Source organism: Blennius ocellaris (assembly GCF_963422515.1).
Source record: "Blennius ocellaris genome assembly, chromosome: 13".
NCBI classification, from domain to species: Eukaryota; Metazoa; Chordata; class Actinopteri; order Blenniiformes; family Blenniidae; genus Blennius; species Blennius ocellaris.
Genome location: NC_137662.1, coordinates 19157723 through 19179847, shown reverse-complemented (window position 1 = coordinate 19179847; position 22125 = coordinate 19157723). Strand labels below are relative to the sequence as shown.

Below are 22125 nucleotides of genomic sequence, written 5' to 3'. Positions count from 1 at the left end.
GTTTGAGCTCAGAAAAGTAACTAACAGGATGACTGAGGCAAACTTGGCTGGCTAGTCAGTTGGTTGCACGCCGAGCTAAATAAAGGGAAAGAGAGAGATGAGGGGAAAGAGTTACAGAGAGAGAGAGAGAGACAGAGAGAGAGCAGAGGGGTTATTAGCAAAAGCAGGCAGTAAAACAAACTGAGCAGGACGGGAACAGATTGGGGGGGGTGGGGGGGGGGTAGTATGAGGCTGTAAGGACAGTGCTGACACGCTGTCATGTACAGTACTGCGGTTCAGTCTTTCACGCGTGTTCCTCTCAACAGTTAAGTGTTTGTGCTTTGCTGGAGGTGGGGTGGATGTCCGATCAAAGATTATAGCTTCACTCAAAAAAGACCCTCCACACGGCGCCTCCTCTTGTTGCCAAGCAATCTGCTCAACAGGGGAAAAGACAAAGAAGTGCATTGGATTTATTGTATTGTGGAATGAAAGAGTTTTCAATATAAAGACAGTGGTGGTGCATTGCCTTTTCATAAATAAATAATGCCCATCTTTCAACACTTTGAAAAATATATATGTTCAAAAATGTATGTCAAAGCTCACCTAGTTTTTGCAGATGCGCGTCGTCCTCTCTAGCAAACATGCCAGAAATAGGTTAGAATTCAAAAGGGTCTTTTTGATTTGTTTTGTTTGCTTGTCTCTGCAGTCCTTGAGCTTGTCTGACATGCCGTCTCAACGCGACACCTTAAAACGCACAGTTTCTGTCATCGTCCATCCTCCCGGGTTGATTGCCCCATCCGAATATTCCTCGAACCTCTTTGCGAATGACAGAGGTACTGATGCACCCAATAAAACAGCTGTTTCCAGAGCCCTCATGTTTCACTCAGAGGAACCAGAGTTTCCAGCGAGCATGCTTTTTGGATTCAGTCTTGGACTTGCGTTTAGGGGTGGATGTGAACACTTCATTGGAGTAAGGCAGCGCAGGGCATTGTTGGCTGTCCAGGGGACAAAGTCTCTTCATCAGCGGCTGTAATTTGTCTTCCTGTTGCTTAAAGTCCAGCTCCACACTGCAACACAAGCAAAAGACAATGAAGTTTACGTTATGGAGAAAATACACTTTACTGTTGTTGACAGTAAGACCAGGAAGCAGTGTTGTGAAAGTTTTAATGTCTATGTGTCTCTTGGCAGGGTTTATGATTTATGTTTCAGTTTTTCAGCTTTTTTTTTTTTTTTAACATTGCATTCTCTTGATGTCCAGATGGATGCTGGGAGGAAAGCAAACGGTTCAAATGCACCGACAGACACCCTGGCAGCGCATTTTAGTCGAGGCACATATCCATATTTCAGAGACTCCTCCAAGTAATAGAGCTTGTTTGCATCATCTCAGCATTTTTTATGCATGCAGTCAAAGGGCTTTCCCTACACAGATTATATTTGTATTAAAAACGAGCCAGAATGTGGGTTGCTCCTGACATCAGACTTGCACATCCGTGAGTGTAATCCCATGCTGGCCATCGTCTGATTTTGTCCCGGCGCCACAGTTGAACTCTCTCTCCGATTAAATCTCACAGGCCTGACACAACTGTGGGGCTTAATCCCATCCAAATGAAACCATTGAGAGGCCAAGCAGACCCTGATTAACTGTCTGTATTCAAGCAAGGGGATAAATGCACTATTACGCAGCATCCCCTTTCACTTTATTGCTATTGATTTGTGCTGGGTTAATGTATTTATTTGCAGGGTATGCATATGCAATACATTTTGAAACCATCACAGTGGGAATAAAGAAGGAGGATAAGTAATCTGCAATGTGCTGCCAAACTGACACTTCTGAACAAACTTTACCTGATAATCAAATCTTCTGTCTTTAGACGGCAGTGCTCTGGATTTCAACACGTTACTTAACACTGGGAACCACCAAGCTCACAGCTGCCATTCAAAGGCAAGAGTATTAAAGATAGCGGGGAGAACTAAAGCTGCCAGAAGACATGACATCTGACAAGTCAAGGTCAAGCATGGAGACCTCTCCTCATCTGCAGGCAGACAAATGGACATTGAGGTACAAAGCTCGGCGTGATGGGGTACCCGCTTTGACGGGCAGTGTAATTAGTTCACTAAAGGATATGCTCGACTCGAAGTGACATAATGAATCCTGGGAACTGTCCTCACCCTTTAGATAAGTGTCAGTTAAGAACGGAGCTCTATTAAAGCCTTCAGGGGAGAAACGGTGGGCAGGGCTGGACTGCAGTTTGGCAGGCTGGGATCTCCAATGAATCGATATCTTGGATTAAATGAAAAGCAGCTCAAAGACGTGGAGGTGACCGGGTTTAAAATCAGTACAATCAGATTCATATAAAGGGGTTTTTAAATATGTCAAAACAAAACCTCTGCTTCCTCTGTGCTTTCTTTATTCTTTTATGAGCATTTTGCCTTCGCTCTCATTTGAAGTGGAAATAACATGTGCAGATCTTCTGACAATGAGAAATTCCATTTTTAAAATAGACTTGAAGTCTTTATCTGGGAAAACTTGCCATTTCTAACAGTATTGCAAAGCCTGTACCTTGTTTATATTACCCATTGTTTCATGTCGGCCTCTTTTTGTATCTATTTGTATCTTCTTTTTTATGCTAAAAACTTTGGTTCTTTGTTTTTTACAAGTGCTGCTTGAATAATGTTGACTTGACGGAAAGCAGAGCCAAGCAGAATCATAGCCACACGGTGCGACACAGAATAGCCTCAGCAATTATTAAGCAATTAATCACTTGGCAGATCACTGCAATTACTGTACACTGTGGACAAATGCCTTGGTGGGAAGCCGGAGGCAGCGCTGTACGACGCGGGTGGCACTGGGGAGCAGGTGCCTCAACAAACAAAAGCCCTATATCTAAGATCATCTGTGTACACAAACAGATTGAAGCGGCTGGAGACAGGGAAGCTTTTCTAGGGCATTCACCAAAGCAGATTAATCATCTCTTTAGCTATGCAGTGTGAGTAGCGGTTGCTGTGATCAGTGGCGAGCCGTTTGTTTGTCTGTGGTCGTGCTGTGCTGAGCACCGTTCAATGATTGTTGCTCCTGGGAGGGATATTGCAGCCATGCGATGTCTTTTCAGCATGCCGCTTCCTATTCCTTCTGCGTATATCATATAAATGCATGCTTCTTTATCATTCTCTTTCTGCTTCGGGCACCTTTGGGTGTAAAGCCATTCCCACTCCTGTGATTTTCCTTTTCGGACATTCATAGTTCCAATCCTACACTCCCGGCCTAGTATAGTGTAACATCATCGGAACCACGGCATGAAGAATTATAGATTAAATCAGCAGCGAATGACAGTCATTTCATCCACTGACAGGCAACAGATGAAGCAGAGACTTCCCACAGGTTATGTAAATGACATGCAGAAATTCTTCCCCTGTCATGTATATCCTATAAAAGCCATTGGCATTGTCTCCTGCACTGCCTTTTGCTTCAGAGAGAAGAAGAAAAAAAAAAAACAATCTCATTAATGAGAACAGAAAAGAAAAGAAAAGGCAATCTTGACAATTGTTAAACAAAACAACCATGGCCATCTCAGCATGGGATACAAGTGCTAATTAGCGCCGTGCGTCTCATCATATTGAACTGCCATTGCCTCTTCCTGTGAACTCAACTGTTTTTCAAAGTCATTGTTAGTCCCAAATTGGAAACACTGCGTTGTATTCTTTGAATTGAATGCTGGGTTGTAGTCAACACTGCACGGCAGGAATAGAAGACGTTAATTCTTTCATCTGAGGATGTTTTTTAATGTTGACTTCGCGATGTAGTCGACGTTGCCTCAGCGGTAGCCCTCGTGTAATTTGAAATCGATGCTCTGGTAAATCTTGCTCAGACAACAGATTTGGATAAATATAGCAAGGAAAAAAAGCACACAGAGCACTTGTAGCTTTTTCACAATATGATTTAACCAACCCGATAAGAGAATAAACCATTACTTCAATGTCAATGATTTATTCATGTAAGTTTTTGTGTTTAAACTCACTCTCTCTTGCTATATGCCCCGTTACGATGACATATGAGAAGCAGAAAAATAGAAAGAGTGGATGACGATTACCAGGGGATATCTAAAGTCTCTGTATATTTCTATAGATTGTCTACTGGAGCTGCAGATTTATAGGAAACTTAAGATATGCTGGGCTGTTTTGAAATTAAGAGCTATATGTCTGGCCCTGATGATCCCTGTGACAGCTGCAAAACGTTGTTGCTGTCTGACTTTAAGTGGTAATTGGTCCCAACTTGCTGTTCTTCAATGGTTTTAATTGCTTCATGATGCTCATTCCTCCATTTGAAGGTGTCATGAAGTCATTAATGGAGGTGATTATAGCTGCCCCAACCTCGTCATATTATTGGGGTGTTACATACTTTTTTCTTCTGCTCAGACACTATTGAGAGTCAGTTGAAACTACTTGTTATTGCTTTGATAGTGTAGGGATGGCAATTCTTTAGTTCATTTTCACCTCCCAAGTCTAAACCCTTTATACTGCATTCATGAAAATACTTGGAAAGTGAATTTACCTATGATTTACCTATCATGACCATTTTAGGGTTTTGCATCTTTTTAAATGTTGTGTGACATAACTGTGCACGGGTGCATTAATAGGACACAATTGACTTGTATAGTGCATTTGATCCATCCAAACACTTTCACCATACGTGTACCTTCCCACTTTTTACTTCTTCATCTGACTATTACAGATTATATTATAAAATAAGTGCACATATCAATTTCTTTGCATTAAAAACATGTAGATTTACAGAGTTTGTGCAGCAGATTTTTCTGATGAACACAAAAAGAGCACTATGTGCAGAATTGAAGATATTCAAGAGTCGATTGCTTTTGGAGAGACAAACAGAATTACCATAGATTGTTACCCTGTTTGCAGATTACGGCTCTATTCCACTCACTGACTGCTAAACTTTTGAAACTTTTTAATGATCCTGAGCCCAGATGAAGTGATAATCTTTTTCTTTATTAGCACTCGCCAGATTGCATGTATATTGTGGTTTTATTACCGTACGCCACATGCTTTGGTTTAGCAACAAAAGGCTGATGGGATGTCTTTTTGCCACTATGAATTGTTCCGAGTTTAAAACTAAGCTGCTTCAGCAAAGTACAAAAGTGGCACACTTTATCTTATCAAGATATGAGCAGTGAACTGAAAATGAAAAACTCAGCCCTTCCCTTCACCGGGTTTTTCCACAATAGTTTTAGACATATATACTGTTTTGAATGTAAATTGTTTGGCCCTCAGGTAGAATCCCAGACATACTCTGTTACCTAATTCCTTTTTAACAAAACATAGTTAATAGCACGTTTAGTTAAAATCCCAAGACACAGATTATCTCACACAGACCTCTATTTAAAAATAGCAATTATTCTTCAAAATCTACTAAAACTCCAATAGAAAGAGAACATTTCACTCACAGCAAAGGCTGATTAATGAATAAATACACAGTGTTTATGTGGAGAATGAACATAGAGGGAGAGTAGTAAAAATAACTCGCTGTTAAATTGTATACTCACATAATATCTAACTATTGTTTATCAAAGAGAACGTATGAGCTATCTTCTCAAAGGCTACTCAAAGTGATGGTTTTGTAATATTCTGAATAATGTTATGTGTCCCAAAGTGAGATGCTGCTGAATTGTTTACTATTCCTCGTTGACTGAGAATACTCCTCTAGTTTCCAGGTCGGGTTAAGTTCCTGAACATGCCAATTGTAAAATACTTTGATTTCTTTGGATCTGGTTCCTCTAACAGGATAGGACAGGCAATTTCATTCATGAGTTCATCTGATGTTTATTGTTCCACATGACCTCTAAAACGACTTTAAAACTAATTATATTATGATTCCTGCCAAACAAATAACATATTTTGTGTTAGACCTGTGTAAATAATTGGGAATTTTGCATTTCTCAAGTGTGTCAAAAATGAAATGACCTCAGTTTTCTCATTATTTGACTATAAAAATGTGCTGTAATGGTGTTTCTTTATGAAAACCTAAATCAGTATCAGACATCAACCCCAGACTCTGAGCTGGGGATGTAAGACTGACTGAATGAGAAGCAAACCCGAAATGAGGCATGTCTTGAATTTTGTTTGCTGTTTACTGATTATAGTTTCAATGGATGTTGGAAATTTTTGAAACAGTTGCGCAAAACTATTGCAAGTCTTCCACTGATGCAGTCAACCCACAAATATAAAATAGCAAACTGGATTATAGAGCATATTTCACTGCTGCTTGAGTAGCTTAAATACACATTCCATAATCCACCACACACACCCACGCACGCACGCATGCACGCACGCACTCACGCACGCACGCACGCACGCACGCACGCACGCACGCACACACACACACACACACACACACACACACACACACACACACACACACACAAGCCAATGGTGACACCTGCCATGTAAAGTGCTTAAGTGTTGGCACACCATTATAAGTAAATTGTTGTTCAGTGTCTTGCCCAAGGACACATGGACAGGGCAAAATATGGGGCTGAACTGCCAGCCTTGGGATGGGAAGATGACCCACTCCACTAAATGAAAAGTGTGTGTGTGTGTGTGTGTGTGTGGGGGGTTACAATATGGACTACTATGAATGTTTTTTCTGGTTGTTTCTTTTTCTGGTATCCGCATCAGTCCTGATGTTGTTTACTTCTTTGAGATTGCTGTGTTTGAGGAAATATGTCTCAGTTCTGTCCTCCTGGCGTATTTTCTAGTTCAGTGAACTGCTTGTAGATAGATGTAGAGGGGTTGAGGCTGCATTTGAGCTGAAAAAAATGAAGACGGCAACAAAGTGTTCCGGGGAACACAGCTATTCATTTCTTAACATCCCCATTGGCCTTGGTTACTTGTTTATAAGAGGGATGAACAGCTGGATGGGAGAGACACGTATGTTAAAGGTGAACAGCTTTGTCCCGGATTTATTTAGAAGAAGCCCATCTGTTTGAAACGATTGAGTTCCACATGCACATATGGGTCGGCAGTTAAGATTTGAAGGGCCTGTTCAGGTCGGACACCGGGTCAGCAGTAAACCATCTAACTGTGGCCACGTTTCAGAAAAATCGCATTGGTGTTTGTTAACTTTGCATTGCTGTCATGTCACACCGTGAATTGGTTTCCGCTTTTGAAGGGCTCGAGTGTCAGGTTAGTTTTTAATGCTTTGCTTGAGGAGAGTTTTATTTTACTGTCAACAACTGTTCAACCCGATTCATTCGTGGTGACTTGGCTCACCCTGTGGAAGCTTCAGTCTGGTTGCTGGATCTTTCGACTTGCTGCTTTGGTCAATGGATTTCACTTATATAGCACTTTTTCACTGCTTTAACAATTTTTAAAGCGCTTTACATTGTCACATTCACCTATTGATGCACACGCACACGCAAAGCATTCAAGTGGGAGCACTTTCTTGTTCAGTGTCTGGCTCAAGGACACTTCAACATATGGACAGCGGAAGATCAAGGATCGAACCTGCAACCTTGCAATTGAAAGACGACCCACTGTACCAGTCACAGTGTGTTGTACCAGCCTGGAGGAGTGAGAATTGCTGTCACTTAACAGAATTCAGTTTTTACTATCCTCTTGTGTTTTTTTTTTTTTTTTTGAGACGTATTCATAGAGGAAAGTGTTTCATTTCTATTTTCGCTGCCACCTACGATGTCATTGTGCAGCACAGGAGCCCAACATAAGATTGTGTTTAGTCCCACTGTGTAGGAAAGCCAGCAGCTGTATTCTGGGTCCAAACAAGTCTGGTAAGTCTTGATTAGTCTGCAGCCAAGATCAGGGAAGTCCGGTGGAAAGTACAATCACTGGGTCATTTTACTTTGTTTAATAGAACTCTTTTAGACTTTAATTTTGTATCCACATCTTACAACTTGCAATATGATGGGTAGCATCTGTCTCGGTCGAAGCATGTGCTTTGTCATCATTGAATATTTGCATAATTGCTTTCTTTGTTCAAAGAAAAAAAAAAAATTCTTTGTACTATATTCTGTCAATAATAGTATGTGAATTCTTCAACAAAAAAAAATTTGAGCAGGGCTAACAGAAATGAAGAATAGTTTGACATGACTTTCAATGCCAAAGAAATATTAGGCGAGCTCAAAGAAGTCTATGACAGAGATGATAGCAGACGTGACCGTCATAGAGATAGAGCCATTTAAATATCTGAAGCATTAGACTATGGATGCTTTTCATTAGATCCTGAGACTGTAGCTGAAATGTGTGGATTTTTCTTTTCACACAAAGTTATCTTTATTTTGTGGTGCGATGCTGATGTCGGCTTAAAGTTTTCTTCTTTCTCCCTGTGGAGATGGGCCGACTGTCTCTGCATGAGTTTTTCCTGAAAGGCTCAGACCACATGGGAGCTTTGTTTGTACACAAGATCAAATTTTAAATGTGTGGGAATGTAGCTCCCGTTTTTGAGTTACACTGTGGCCTTTCACAACTGTCTGAGGCAGCTTGAGACAATGTACTCAAAGGAAAGCTACAGAAATGTTATGAAAAACAAAATTCATGTCAAGGATAAGGTTTGTTTATGCTAAATGTGTCGCAGTGGTGCCAAACACAAGACCTGTGAGCTAAAATCATGCAAAAATCAGGTCTGATCAGGTCTGCAAGGTGACATTACGGAGCGTGAAAATGTCCAATATGACACTGAGTGGAATCTATTCATAAAAGAAACTGTTGTTTGTCATTTATTTACAGGGGAATGTAGTGGATTATTAGGAGTAGAGAACATAAGAGGACACCATAGGCGGGACTTAAACATTATTTAACAAATAGCTTCAAAGCACAGAATGAGAGAAAGTATAGATATACATGCTGAATGCTGAAAAACACAACAAATGGAAGATTTGGCGTTAGGTCCAATTTTTCTCACTGTTTTATGCTACAAGATGCAGAAAGTCCATCTTATGGTCTTAAAAACATTATTTAGGTTTTGTGTCTCATCTATTGTCTGAAAAAGGAAAGCAATAAGAGGAGTCTGGAAACAACTTCTCCCTACCACAACAAACTATAATATTTAGAAAATATTCTAAGGTTAAATCACTGCATTGCAGTTTGCTTTTCAACCTGTCATCATTCATCCCCATCTAAAATCAACGGAGAGGTCCCACTTTATAAAATGTATTTTCATGGCTTGTCAGTATTTTCCAAACAATTTAATGTTTCCTCTATTACTGAACAAGGTAACAGAGGGCTTTAGCAGCACAGGCTTATAGGTAAAAGTGACAAATGACACAAGGTTACAGCTTGAGTGGGTTTCCCCACTGGTTCTTCTGACTTTTTGTTTTGCACCACATAACATTTCAGAATGCTTACAACATAAATTTACAATATCTGTTTGATAAAACGACAAAGCCATTTAAAAGTGACAAACACAAGAGGCAGTCTCAAAAACATATAGAAAGCATACAGACACTCATAAGTACCCACAATGTACAATGTGATAAATGAATGCATGAATTCTCTTTCTAACTTACTTATTTTAGACAATGTGGCTAAATAGAAGACATTTTCATTCCGTGGCTGTAAAACCTATTTTACAAACTTTAAGCAAGGTAGTCCTAGAAGTACCTTATTATATTACTGATGCTTCTTTTATAATGTTCTCTCTCCAATATCTGCTTTTACATGGCAAAGATTTGCACTAATCATTTTTACTATAGCGATTTAGTTTTTTTCTCACATTTCAATGCACCAGATCATTATAAATGCATTGTGTCGCTTTACAGTGCAGGAATGTATCTTCATGCTAAATGATTCCTATTTACACTGGAGTAATCCATCATCCACATAACAGCATTTAATGCAGCATTAAGTGGTGCAGAGGGGCCCACCTGTAAATGATGCAGGCGCTGTTTCGACAAGTGTCACAATTTGCTGTGTCTTGTCCTGTTCGGTAGGAGAGCCTGTGGAAAAGAGGAAAGATGAATGTGATCCGCAGTGACAGACTTCAGCGTCATATTTTAGCACCTGTGGGCGATCAGCTTATCACACAGATTTGTTCAGTTTTGTTTTCCTCCAGCGTTGCGCGTTGCTAACAGTTGAGATACACTATCAACTGTAGGGGTTCTGATCCCGCAGTTCCCCCAGATCAGGTTAATCAAGTGTGTAGACTTGCTGATTTTACATAATGGGATTACCTTCCTTTAGCTGTGGCCTAGTTGGAAGCGTCTATTGTGCCTCTGTTCTATAGGAAATAGGAAATAAGTGGAAGCTAAATGCTGCATTGCTCCCGTGATGAAAAATCCATATTTTACATTCACCACTGTACAGTACAACATTTTTATTCCTCATCTAGCTCAATTTGAGGCAGACAGATTTTTCACCAAGATTGTATCTGCGAGTTTATGGTGAACGTACATGACCCTGAGGGTGTGCTGCCTGTATGGAGGCACTAACTTTAAGTCAGATGGCACATTCACAGGATATGCACAAAGGTTCAAGAGGACACACTCGAGAACCAGTGATTTCCCTTGGTTTAATAGGCTCTGTTTTTCATACTGTCATCACTCCCATTTCTTCCCATGCGCGCATGTGAACATGCAGGTGTGCATATTGTTATTTATGCCTTGTCGCTGTGCGCAATAGTACGCTGCATCGCTACGGGGAAGTTGGGAGGGGCTGTGTAGGAGCTGCACATGTAATTGCTTGCTGTCCCGCAAGCCCTTCGGCTTGATGGATGACATGTGGAGGGGCTGGACCTCAACTGTTCACTATGACATGAGAGGTGACCTCATTGGGGGAGACAGTACAGCCTTGCTGGGGATCGAAAATGCTGATGGGAGCTCAAGGTCAACAAGTTCATCCATCCTGTTCTGTTTCCAAATACAGTCTCTTTGAACAGCTGTGAGCAAGGGCAGTTATTCACTGCACAAACAAGGTCCACTCCAGCCGCTGCGCTGCTCGCCTGGCTTTTCATGTACATCCTTGTAATTTAAACAGCTCCGCTCTAATAATCAAAGCGTATTAACCTAAATTCATAATCACTGTGTGCACTCAACACAACACTTGATTTTCCTATTCAGGGTAAAGTGTTCATGGCCCATTATAGACAATGAATGAAAGTGCAGAGTTTCACAAAGAATCATTTCACTGATGTTTGAAAAAAAAAAAAATGAAAAAAAAAAAAAAAACGTGCACCTCTAAAAGTCCTCCTATAATCTGACTGCTGGCACAGATTCACCACTGTGTTGTTTGTCCACGTCAGCTGTCCTGGGATACATCCTGTCCTCATATTTCCAGTTTCACTGTCCACATCCCCGGACTGTGTGCCTGCTGCTCAGTCAGACTGAGCGCGACAGAACATGTTCATGAACACTGCACTGAGGTCAGGCCACACAGTGTCACAGGGCGTGTTATGTTTTATGTATGTTCTAATGTAACCGATTTTTCACATGTTTGGCATGCAGGGCAAACACACAGGAGAGAAATACAAGCATGTTTTGAATAACAATGCACGGGTTATCAAACATGAAAATAAATCATATATATATATATATACACACACACACACACACACACACACACACACACACACACACACACACACACACACACACACACACACACACACACACACACACACACACACACACACACACACATACACCCACACACACACACCATTGTTTCCAATGTAAACCATAAATAAATAGATGTAATATCTTCATACACTCTGATGTCTTCACCTGAACTCGAACAATTCTTAACTTTCTGCACGATAAAAGCTCAAATGGTTTAAAAATAAGTGGACACCATTACTGCATAGTAAAGAGGTGCTGAGAATTGCTTTGTGGTTTAACTCAAAGTTTAGCTTTTGAAAAGCCCATTTGACTGTCCAACCATGCAGATAAAAAGGGAAAAGTGTGTTTAGGATGGCTACTATGGAAGGCAGACTCTGTGTCATCTAAGTGCACCTCTCTGATAACACGGGGACACAATGCAGACACAGAACACAGTGAAGGCACTACAGCAGGCACAGTTTTGTGCAGATGAAAGGCAAAGTGTTATGAGGCTGCACTAATTGGGCCTTTAAAACGAAGTTCCACTGAGCCACACTAGGGTGCCTCATGCTCTCCTGGATGTGCATAAGACTTAACTACAGCTTGCTTTGTTTTGTTATGGGTTTTAAAGATGAAGAACAGCGATTCTTACCATTAGGCCATTGTAAGAAATCTGACTGTGAGCATGGGTTGAGGACTTTTTGAAGTTTGGTGTTATTTTCCCGTGAAGCGGGTAATTAAGTAAAAGAGGACTGGAGGCAATTCTTTTGTCATTAACATTAAAGAAAGAGAATTAAGCCTTACAATACAGGATACCATGTTAAGTGTTCAAAGTGCCCGATGTGACCTTGATAGTTTAACATCTCACATTTATAGCCTTTCATGACCAGAAAACAATTAACTCTTTTCTGTTCACATATGTGCATTTCTTCCTGTTTATTCCATCTTAACTGTAGTAAGCTGATGACATTGACCATTTTCATAATTTAAGAATATCACAAAAAAGAACAACTGCTCTGCCTTAAATGTTTAAGGATACCGCAAATCCATGACTGACTGATGCGTCCAGCATAAATTATCAACATAATCACACTGCAGATATAAACTTAATATGTGTGACAGTAAATTCAGTTTATAGTCTAATGTTTAGATGATATATTCAGTCACATTTATGGTACTTTTTGGGTGATTCCACATTAAGTTATTTATTAAATATGTATGGAATGTAATAACAGGATTGCATTATATTTGAGAGAATGTGGTTAGAAATTAAACACATTTATGCAACACTTGAAGCCTATTTTTTCAATACTTATGCAGCCTATACCCTATGGTCTAATGGTGTTTAATCTACAACAAAATACTTGCATTCAAAATAGCCTTATTACTGCAAAATGGTAGCATGTAAACATGTGGCAATGAGGGGGTGAACATGGTAAACTTGTAAGTATGTCACCATGTTGGTGTGAGCTAAAAATACTGCTGTGTCTAAGTATAGCCAAACACATCACTATCCTGGGTGTAGATCCTCACTGAGGTCTTGTTAAAAGACCATCATACTTGCCAACACATTATTTTTTTTTGTTATTCAGGCCAGTTGCAATCGTTCACAATAATAATGCAGTTAACTAAAGTTAATTGTTTAAATCTGGGTCACAGTAGGATTGTGAATTAACAAACCAAGACAGTTTCACAGCAGGACGCGGCTACTTGCTGGTTTTTCAAGGTTTCTTATTGTAAAACATGTTCCTTCATGGTTTCTCATCATTTACTCCTTCAAACAGATTTTTACTTATTTTAGCAATCTGCTTTCATAGTTTGTTGTTAGATTATGGGTGGATATATTTACATTATTATAAAGGTAAACTGCAAAAACATATCCAATAACTATAATGTTGTTCATTATATGCTAATCTCTTAATGAGTACAATCATTTCCCTGTGATGACAATTTGTCACCAATGTTTTTGGGTCCTCATTTAAAATAGTTGTTTTTATTTATTCATTTTGAGCCTTGCGCCTTCTAATGCCAACTCCACTGTTCTGATATTGCAGTGTCCATGGAAGTTAGCAAAGACTTTGGGGAGAACAGTATTCTTAATCCTTTAATATTGATGGCCAAAGCTGTGGACATATTAGAAAATATATGTACACTAAGGGAATACAGCAAATGCTTGGATGTGCACGCATTCATAAAGCATACTTTACTCACCCTTCTCTCTGAGCTTCACCTTTCTCCAGCTCCTGGATCACTCCAAGAAGTACCTTGATGGTCTCCTGGCTTGAGTTGATGAGAGTCTCCATGGCCTGCAGCTGTTCTTTGATATCCTTGTCTCCAGATAAGGACATTATCTGCGGACTGCTCCCCATGCCCGAGGCTCCTGTGCCTCCTGAAGGAAAGCCCTCTTCCTCCCCAACAGTTCGTTGGAGTTTAGATGAGGCTGAAGCATGCCGGGTCCGACATTGCCCTTGTGACTGTACAGAACATTTGGCACTATGGGGAAGTGTCTGTGACTGCTGCTCGTTTAGCTGTATGCCCTTTTTCCGTTTACAGCTCACCGAGGGGCTTCCTAAAGACTCTACCTGGGTCAAAGAGTTCCACGCTACGGGGCCCATGCCCTTTGGCTTGTCCGGTGTAAACTCAGAGTCAGCCAGCTGGCGCTTTGACGAAGTGCCAGCTTCCATGTCTTCTTTGGGTAATCCTTTGTGTTTGGTCCTCGTCCCACAAACCTGGTATTCCGCTTCGCTTTTGGAAGGAGGGCTGCTTGGATGGCAGTCCTCTGAGAATTGTGAGGACTCTGGATACGAGGGTCCATCCAAACAGTTGGCACTGGAGAGCAAATCCTCCGTATCACTACTGTCGTCAGTGTGGTGAAGCAAAGCTTTTGTCTGTCCTACAATCTTACCCTTGTACTTTGATGAGTCAGCAATAGGTTGCCCGTCCTCTCCTCCAGGCTTTATATCGCTCAAAAAGCCATTGTTTTGTCCTTTATAATCTTCCACTAAAGCTGTATGTTTAAAAGTGTGTCCTTTTTTCCTCTCAAAAGGGAAAGTCTTGTATCGCTTCGTGAGATCCGGTGAGGTCTGGACACCAGTGCTCTTGGTCACGTTTGGAATTGAACGTCTGGCAGGCATGGTCATGTACTTTCTGTGCGTTACTTTGCAGGAAATGGACCTTGAGTGTCGTCCCCGATGCTCATTCTGTGCTTCACAGATATCCTTAAAACGCACTTGTAAGGCTTTGTTTCTCTTTTTCACCTGCTGCTTGCCGGATTCTGGTGCTTCAAAGCTGGGAGATGGGCCTGCCTCTGAGTCTGATTCATCGGAATTTGAGAGAACACATTTGGTGTCCTCTTTGCTCACCATATTTTCTGAAAAAGGTAAGACAGAAGAAAAGAAGACCTTTGTGTCACTCAGTTATTGCAAATAACAAAAACACCGGTAATATTGTTACAGGCCTGATTCTTTTCTCCTGTTGGGATAAAGACTTTGCATTGTTAAATGACAATATGGACCTCTAATGAAATTACCCAATGTGTGAATGTGTGATCCAGAAATGAAGGTACAATATTTACATTTATAAAATGTGCTAAAATGAAAGCATAAGAAACAACTACCCAATAAAGAAAGACTTAATTTATGTACAAGATAAACAATGGCATTAATGTGAGTACATAGGAGACATGTTCATGTTTGGATGATGTTGCATAAATTCAATACTGGACTTTCCCAATGTCCACAGTATTTCATTTGTATAGGACATATATATACCACTGATGGAATATTAGAGTGAAATAAGAGTGAAAAATATTTTTTGATGTCCTCTCATAAATATAATTTATTATCATCCTTCATTTCAGAGATTGGCAACTTTAATCACTGTTATGGCCACAAAAAATGTCTTCTTTAAACATTATGACACATCCACTCCAAGGATTGATGAGAATAATGACAAGTGATTTCAAGAAATTGACTATTTATATATTTATGTCCTTCATGTGACTGAACATGCTTGCATTTAATCTTTCTTTAACCCTGAAAATAATCCCTCAGTGATCCCGCAATTTAGGTAATTCCATTTGACACTTATTTTAAATGTGCTTAAAATGGCCATCATCCTGCCATTCCTTAGAAAATCAATGATTTAATCATTTTAGGAAATTGACTCATCCACTCTGGGCCGGCGGTTTTATGTGTCTCTGCTAAAATGTTTCTCCAGGACTGTTGAACATCATCTTGTTTCTTAACCCTATCAATGAATAGAAGCTGATAGAAATCTGAACTAGCAGAGGAAACATGTAACATCAAGACAGGAATCAAACTTGGGTTTTTATTGTTGTTTGTGCAGACCACTACAACACCACACTTCATCTTTCTATGGACTTTAAGAGGGTTCAATCCAGGATTTTCTATGATCCTGAAAACAAACAATATATCACAAAAGAAAGTACGCTAATGGACAGAGGTAAATTCAATTACATAACTGCATTTACTGCTGATGAAATCAGATGATCCTGTTGCATGTGTAAGAATTTTGAAAGTAACTTGTGGCAGACCATCAAATGTGTAATGTCTTATGAAGCTGCTTACTGCCCCAGATTATGCAAGCTTTAAAGGTTCAATAGTAAAGTCAGCAAATTACTGGAAAGTTTGCATATAAATAACAGTCTTAATCTTAAGAGGTAAAATAATTTAAATATTTCACTCAATTATGCAGTAGCCATTGTGTTTGAAAAGGGGAAATCCTTTATTTCAGATGTATTAAAATATTTTGTCTGCTAGTTTGAAGCTTTTCAGTGCAATAATAATCCAAAACTGGCAGGATAATCTTTTTATTTTTTGAACTGGAAAGTAGTCTTAAACTGAATAAATTTCCAATGCAAAATAATTTTTAGCTTTCAGATGCCATTAGTTGTACATTCCATTAGCTGTGAAGGGATTTTCCCCATCACATTTGCCACATTTGTTTTCTTTCTCGTTTCTTTTTTTCTGGTATTTTTTTTTTTTTGCATGTGGTTCTTCTACACATCTCTCTGACTCTACAAATATTAGCAGCCACTGTTTTGTACTTTTGAGCAAGCTCCCTCTTGCCAACTGTTTGACGATTTGCTTCAGGAGACCTTTTTGGAATAACAATTGCGTTCGCACAGCTCTTCTTGCTGCTGCTGCCATCACTCAAAGATGGTTTATTGACTCTTCCTTGTATCAGTTGTCAGTTTCAGATGCAAACGTCAAGCTGGAAGCACAGGGGTGTCATTACGGTTGAGATGCCCAAACACTGTTTTACCTCATCGAGGTAAGAATTCGGTAGTTAGACTATTATGAGTACAAAGGGAATAAGTTGACATGTTTGCTTATTTGACAATATAATTAACCGATAATGTTACCAGTGCTGCTGACCATTATTGCCTCTCAACAGAGGTGCAAGTGAATGATAACTCTGAATTGATTATCTTATTTTTCTTTTGGCTTTTCCATTACAAATACATCACGACACATTTATGTTAGTGATTTATGTAGTGGTTACAAAACAATACCCACGTTTCAGCATTATGGCTGTTTTGAGCACAGTTGGCTTTGGAACTTATTCCCCCCTTGGCTAGTGTAATTTTTCAGGTTTCCTATTACAGCCCTGCAAACTTTGGCCACTGTTATACAATGATCATGTGCAATTATCTTTAGCGATTTTTAAACATGGCATTCTTTTGACAACGTCGATTTGTCGCGCATAAAATTTACGTTGCGTCGACACAGATCATATTCGAAAACACATTGGGGAAACATTGCAATTCAAACAGATGGGGCTTTGGAGGCTGTTCACTTTACTGTTGTTCCTATCATGATCTGAAATGTTTTCTCTCTGCTTCGCCCCGACACACTCAGTTGTACTCATTGCCATCCCGTGCTCACTATTTAACATTCAGTCATAACAATGTGACAACAGGCACAATATTGTAGGTATCCTATTACTCCCTGTATACAATAATCTGTGGCGCATTGCATAATCTGGCACCTCACCATCAATAAAGCCTTCCTACAACAGTTTTCTTACCTGTAGGAGCAACCATATAGATATGCCCCTTGAGCTCTGAGGTCTGTAGCAAAGGAAATGGCAGCTGTGGCCCAAACCTACTATAATACATAATCGCTGGAGATGAGCTTCTCCACCTGTAGGCTCTCAGTCTGAACTCCCAAGGGGGATATTTATTATCACCACTCCTCGATCTCTGCTGTGCTGAGTGCAGTGACGAGGTCAGAGCCCAAACACCAAATATAAACTGCACACACTTTGCCATCGCACTATAAATCTGTTTCACGTTTTACAGATTACTATTAGCAAACACTTTCAAACAGCACATTTTGGGGCCAGATTTGCGATTGGTTTGCCATCACTTGAGCAAATTTAACTAAGAGAATCAGTTTCAAATTCATAGTATCAGTGTCTTCAGAAAAGTCTCATTGTATCCAGTTTTAAGCAACCAATGAAACATACTGTTTATAATGCATGAACTTTCACAAATCTTAATGATGCAAACTGAAATAAGTGCAGTGAAGTATTCAAACCGTATTTGTTTATAAAAAATAAAGGTTTTCAATTAGATTAGAACATATTGTGTCTATAAATGTAGCAACGTGAAAGTAATGCATCAAATCAATCTACTCTCACATAAAGGGTGAACTAATTATCAGCATAAATCCATCACGTGTTCAGTCATCATTTTCAGATACCATTTATATTACGCATTTCCAGCCTTAATATGTTATTCCAGTTGCACAGCTTGATTTGTAATGATTTTCTAATAAATCCCAAACAATAACTACTGCTTGTTTATCCTCACTCCACGTGTAGATTTTTAAATTAATGTCCATTTGATGAAATGAGAAAAAAAATTAAATTTTCTGTCTCATCTGTGATGAAACACATTTCATAGCTAGGGCATGAAATATATCAAGCAGTACAAGGAAATGAAATGATGTCTGATATGGTTGAAAGGAAACATCAGAAAGAGTTGGTTAATCATTTTCATATGACATGACACCACACAATAAATAAACTTCAATGGATCATTTATTACCACACAAAAGCAAGCTATTCGTAGTGTTGGAGCTCCTCTGAAAGTAATCATGTTTTATCATTCGGAGACATTGTAAATCCATCAATGTGATTGCTCTGGTGGGGAAATTTATTCTGAGGGGACATTTCCTTACTGTCGGTTTTGCCATCCTGATTAAATTTGTAAAAGGGAAAAGCATAGGTAGATTACAATATTGTGATTACTTATTTGAAGTTGATAAACATCTAGTATGCATGTGGAACTCCGGTGTCATTAAAAACTAAATATGTGTGGGAAAAATAGTGTTCAGAAAAGTATCAAACAAGTCATTTGACCTTAAAATAACATCAACACTGTTTTCAATCTGTATGAACACGTGTGAGCATACAGTGTGTGTGCACGCACACTGTATGCTCACATGATGCTTGTAAGTACATCTGTGCCCACCCTTTGGCGCAGTTAGTCTGAGTTTGTGAGCGAAAGAACGAGTGACAGAAATGATGTTTTAGTCACTGAAGGCTTTCTTGTCACCTCTTCAAAGAGAGGCCTCTGCAAGAATTTTAAGGAGCAAACACACAGGCATGCACACACACACACACACACACACACACACACACACACACACACACACACACACACACACACACACACACACACACACAGATAATAAAAGCACAAGGCCGTATTTCCTGGAAATCCTTCCATATGTTTCACCTTGCACAATGTACACAGTAACTTAACCATTCAGCTGGAAATGTTGATAAACCGGGTTATAGTTGAGGGGGAAACTATTATCCGTCTGTCAATTTCGGAAAACAATGCACGCTAACTGTTCCCTGTGTCACTTCAAGTCATTGCAACGCTTCCAGTGGAAGATGAGGAAAACAAAACAGAAGCTCAATCTGATCACACGTGAACAATATGGAACACTGTGTCATGGATTTGCACATAATTGTTTTGGGATATTAGGGAGGCAAGTTTCACTCCAGGGTGGTATTTGTTCTGAAACATAGCTTAGTATGCACTTTGATTTGAGCGCAAGTTGTTTGTCAGAAGCAGTTCCACGGATAAAAAGAATTTGTTCAAGGCTGATTCACATGGGATCATACTATTACACACTCAGAAATACCAATCTCATACCACTGAAAAGGTAATCACATCTGCAGGAAGTCCCTGCTAAGAGCACACAATTGCGTATGCAGTGATGCAAGGCATGTAAAGCAGCGACATGGTAATTCACACAAAGGGAATCAAGAGACGCCTTTTCAATGACTTATTATTGTTGAAATTCAGACACATGGAAAGACTGAGTGCGAGACGACCGACCGACTGAGAGGGAGACTGTTGTGACACATGGATAGATTCAAATAGTTGAAAGAGAATCTCCTTGTCGTCTTCTTTTTCCTCCTCTATCTTCATGCCCTCCTCCTCAAAGCGAGCTATCTCTGCTAATGACCTGAGGTCCTTCCCTGATTTGGCCTCAGCTATCCAAAGGATTATGAATAATGCATTGACTCTAAAATTGCAAAAGTAATCCTCTGAAATCTCCTTATGTACCCGGGCAGACCACGTTGTCTGTTCCAATTGCCCTTCAGTTCTTCACACTAAAATGCTGCATGTATGAGAGGGGACAGGAAAAAAAGGCAACTTCAGCTACAGTATAATGATTGATTATTGTGACTGTAGCACTGAGGAAATGTGGCTGTTTATAAAGAACGTTAATGGGAGTTTGGATCCATTTTCCATGCAATCTCAGGTCTGCAACACTGCTGACTCATGATTTATGCCCCTTCAAGTAGCAGAGGAAAAGAGACGGCTCTGCTAGCTCGCCTTACATCTTGTCAGTCCGTATCAACACAATAATTACCGGAGTGCATCTGCTGGATATTTACATATGATAACACTGTCTAGCCACTCTCATTAATGGTTAAGTAACTATCTTGGTCTCCCACCATCCATACACCAATGCATGCTGAATGCGTGATAAACATGAGATGCTCTTCACTGCTGCAGCTCATCACTTTAGTAACAGTGCATAGCAAGGTAAAATGCTGCTTTTCATTGTAACACAGGTTGACACTGTGCTCGGTCTCCCTTTATACATTCAAGGAATGGTTAAATGCGCAATGTATCCACTTTGCATCATGAATTTTTACTCACTATTAGCATAAATTAGTGAGCTTGACATTGCACCAACTGTGCTTTCACAAGCATAATGTAAAGGACAAGATCCCCGGCACAGTAAATGCCTCTGTCCGGTTTGTGTTTGTGCCCCCGCGATTCACAACATATTTTGCCCCTACAAGCTGCATCTTGCAGCTATTTTTCCCCCCTCTCTCTTTCTCCTCATCCCCAATGTCAGACACTTTGTGCCATGATTTTTCTCGTGTCCTGTGTGGAGTTTTTAAAAGCAGTGCCAGTAAAGTTTTGAGAGTCGGTGAAAGACACGCATGCAAGGGATCATATTCCAGCTCTCATCTCAAGCTCTGTGTATGCATGCCAGCTGCAGGCTACACCTGTGAAAGTTCACTTTATGACTTTATTGGCTTCAAACATTTATCACTGAGCAGCACTTTGTGTTATAGAGGAGTAGCGGGAGGTTTTAAAAAGCTCCAATCTCTGTATCACACGGATGAGAGCACTGGCTGTGAAATGGATCCTTGGGAAGTGTAAGTTTGAAGAGGGTGATATGAAAAAAAAAGATAGATTTTTAAGGTTTTATTCTTCTGTGGTCACATACCCTGCTTCCTGTGTAAGCAAAGGCAGTTGCTGCATTTAGTCCTTACATGCTGTCCATCTCCTCGATAAGTTCATCAATTAATAAGGAGGTTGGGCAGAAGGCGTACATGTGTATTTGTATTAGAGGTGATGATTAACTCAGGTGTCACGTATAAGACAGTTTAGCAATTGCAAATTATGCTCGCATTGATGAGTTGCAGGCGTGTGCTGCCTTCAGACTGTACCCTGTCTACTTCTCCTGTAAATTTAGGTAGTCAAGGCATGACGTGTAGAAACCAAGAGAGAGAGAGAGAGAGAGAGAGAGAGAGAGAGAGAGAGAGAGAGAGAGAGAGAGAGAGAGAGAGAGAGAGAGAGAGAGAGAGAGAGAGGCACCAAATAGAAGTGCATCTATGTATGTGATGCGGTATCCTCAGAGCCGTGCACGTCACACATGTCATTAGTCATGATGGGTCCGAATTCAACATGTCATCCAATTCAATCTTAACGGACACTTCACATGCTGCATTTCAATTTATCATGCACTTCATGGCACCTATAATGCAAAAGATACTTTCTCATAAATAATCATCATCCTGACAGTCGAGTACACTACATTATACAATTGTCTATAAGTGATTCCTCATTAGTATTCCTCACTATCAAGCTCAGACAATTCACAAGTACACCGATCTTGACAATCAGCCTCTGCTTGCCTGGGTAAATATTGCATGTCTGTCACAGGGTGCAAAGACATACATCGTGATGAGTGTATTAATCAAAGTCAGGTTTCATCCTTATTAATCCTAATTTTTCTAA

At 40.0% G+C, this 22125-nt stretch overlaps 1 protein-coding gene across 1 annotated transcript; it reads right to left on the bottom strand.

The window, feature by feature from the left end:
- Positions 1-862: 862 nt before the first annotated feature.
- Positions 863-14902, bottom strand: insyn2ab (inhibitory synaptic factor 2Ab; the record flags this gene model as incomplete). The annotated part of the gene is made up of 3 exons (XM_080507104.1): positions 863-1046; positions 9870-9941; positions 13749-14902. The coding sequence occupies 3 exons, from the start codon at positions 14900-14902 to the stop codon at positions 863-865; spliced, it is 1410 nt and encodes a 469-aa protein (XP_080363230.1).
- Positions 14903-22125: the final 7223 nt, after the last annotated feature.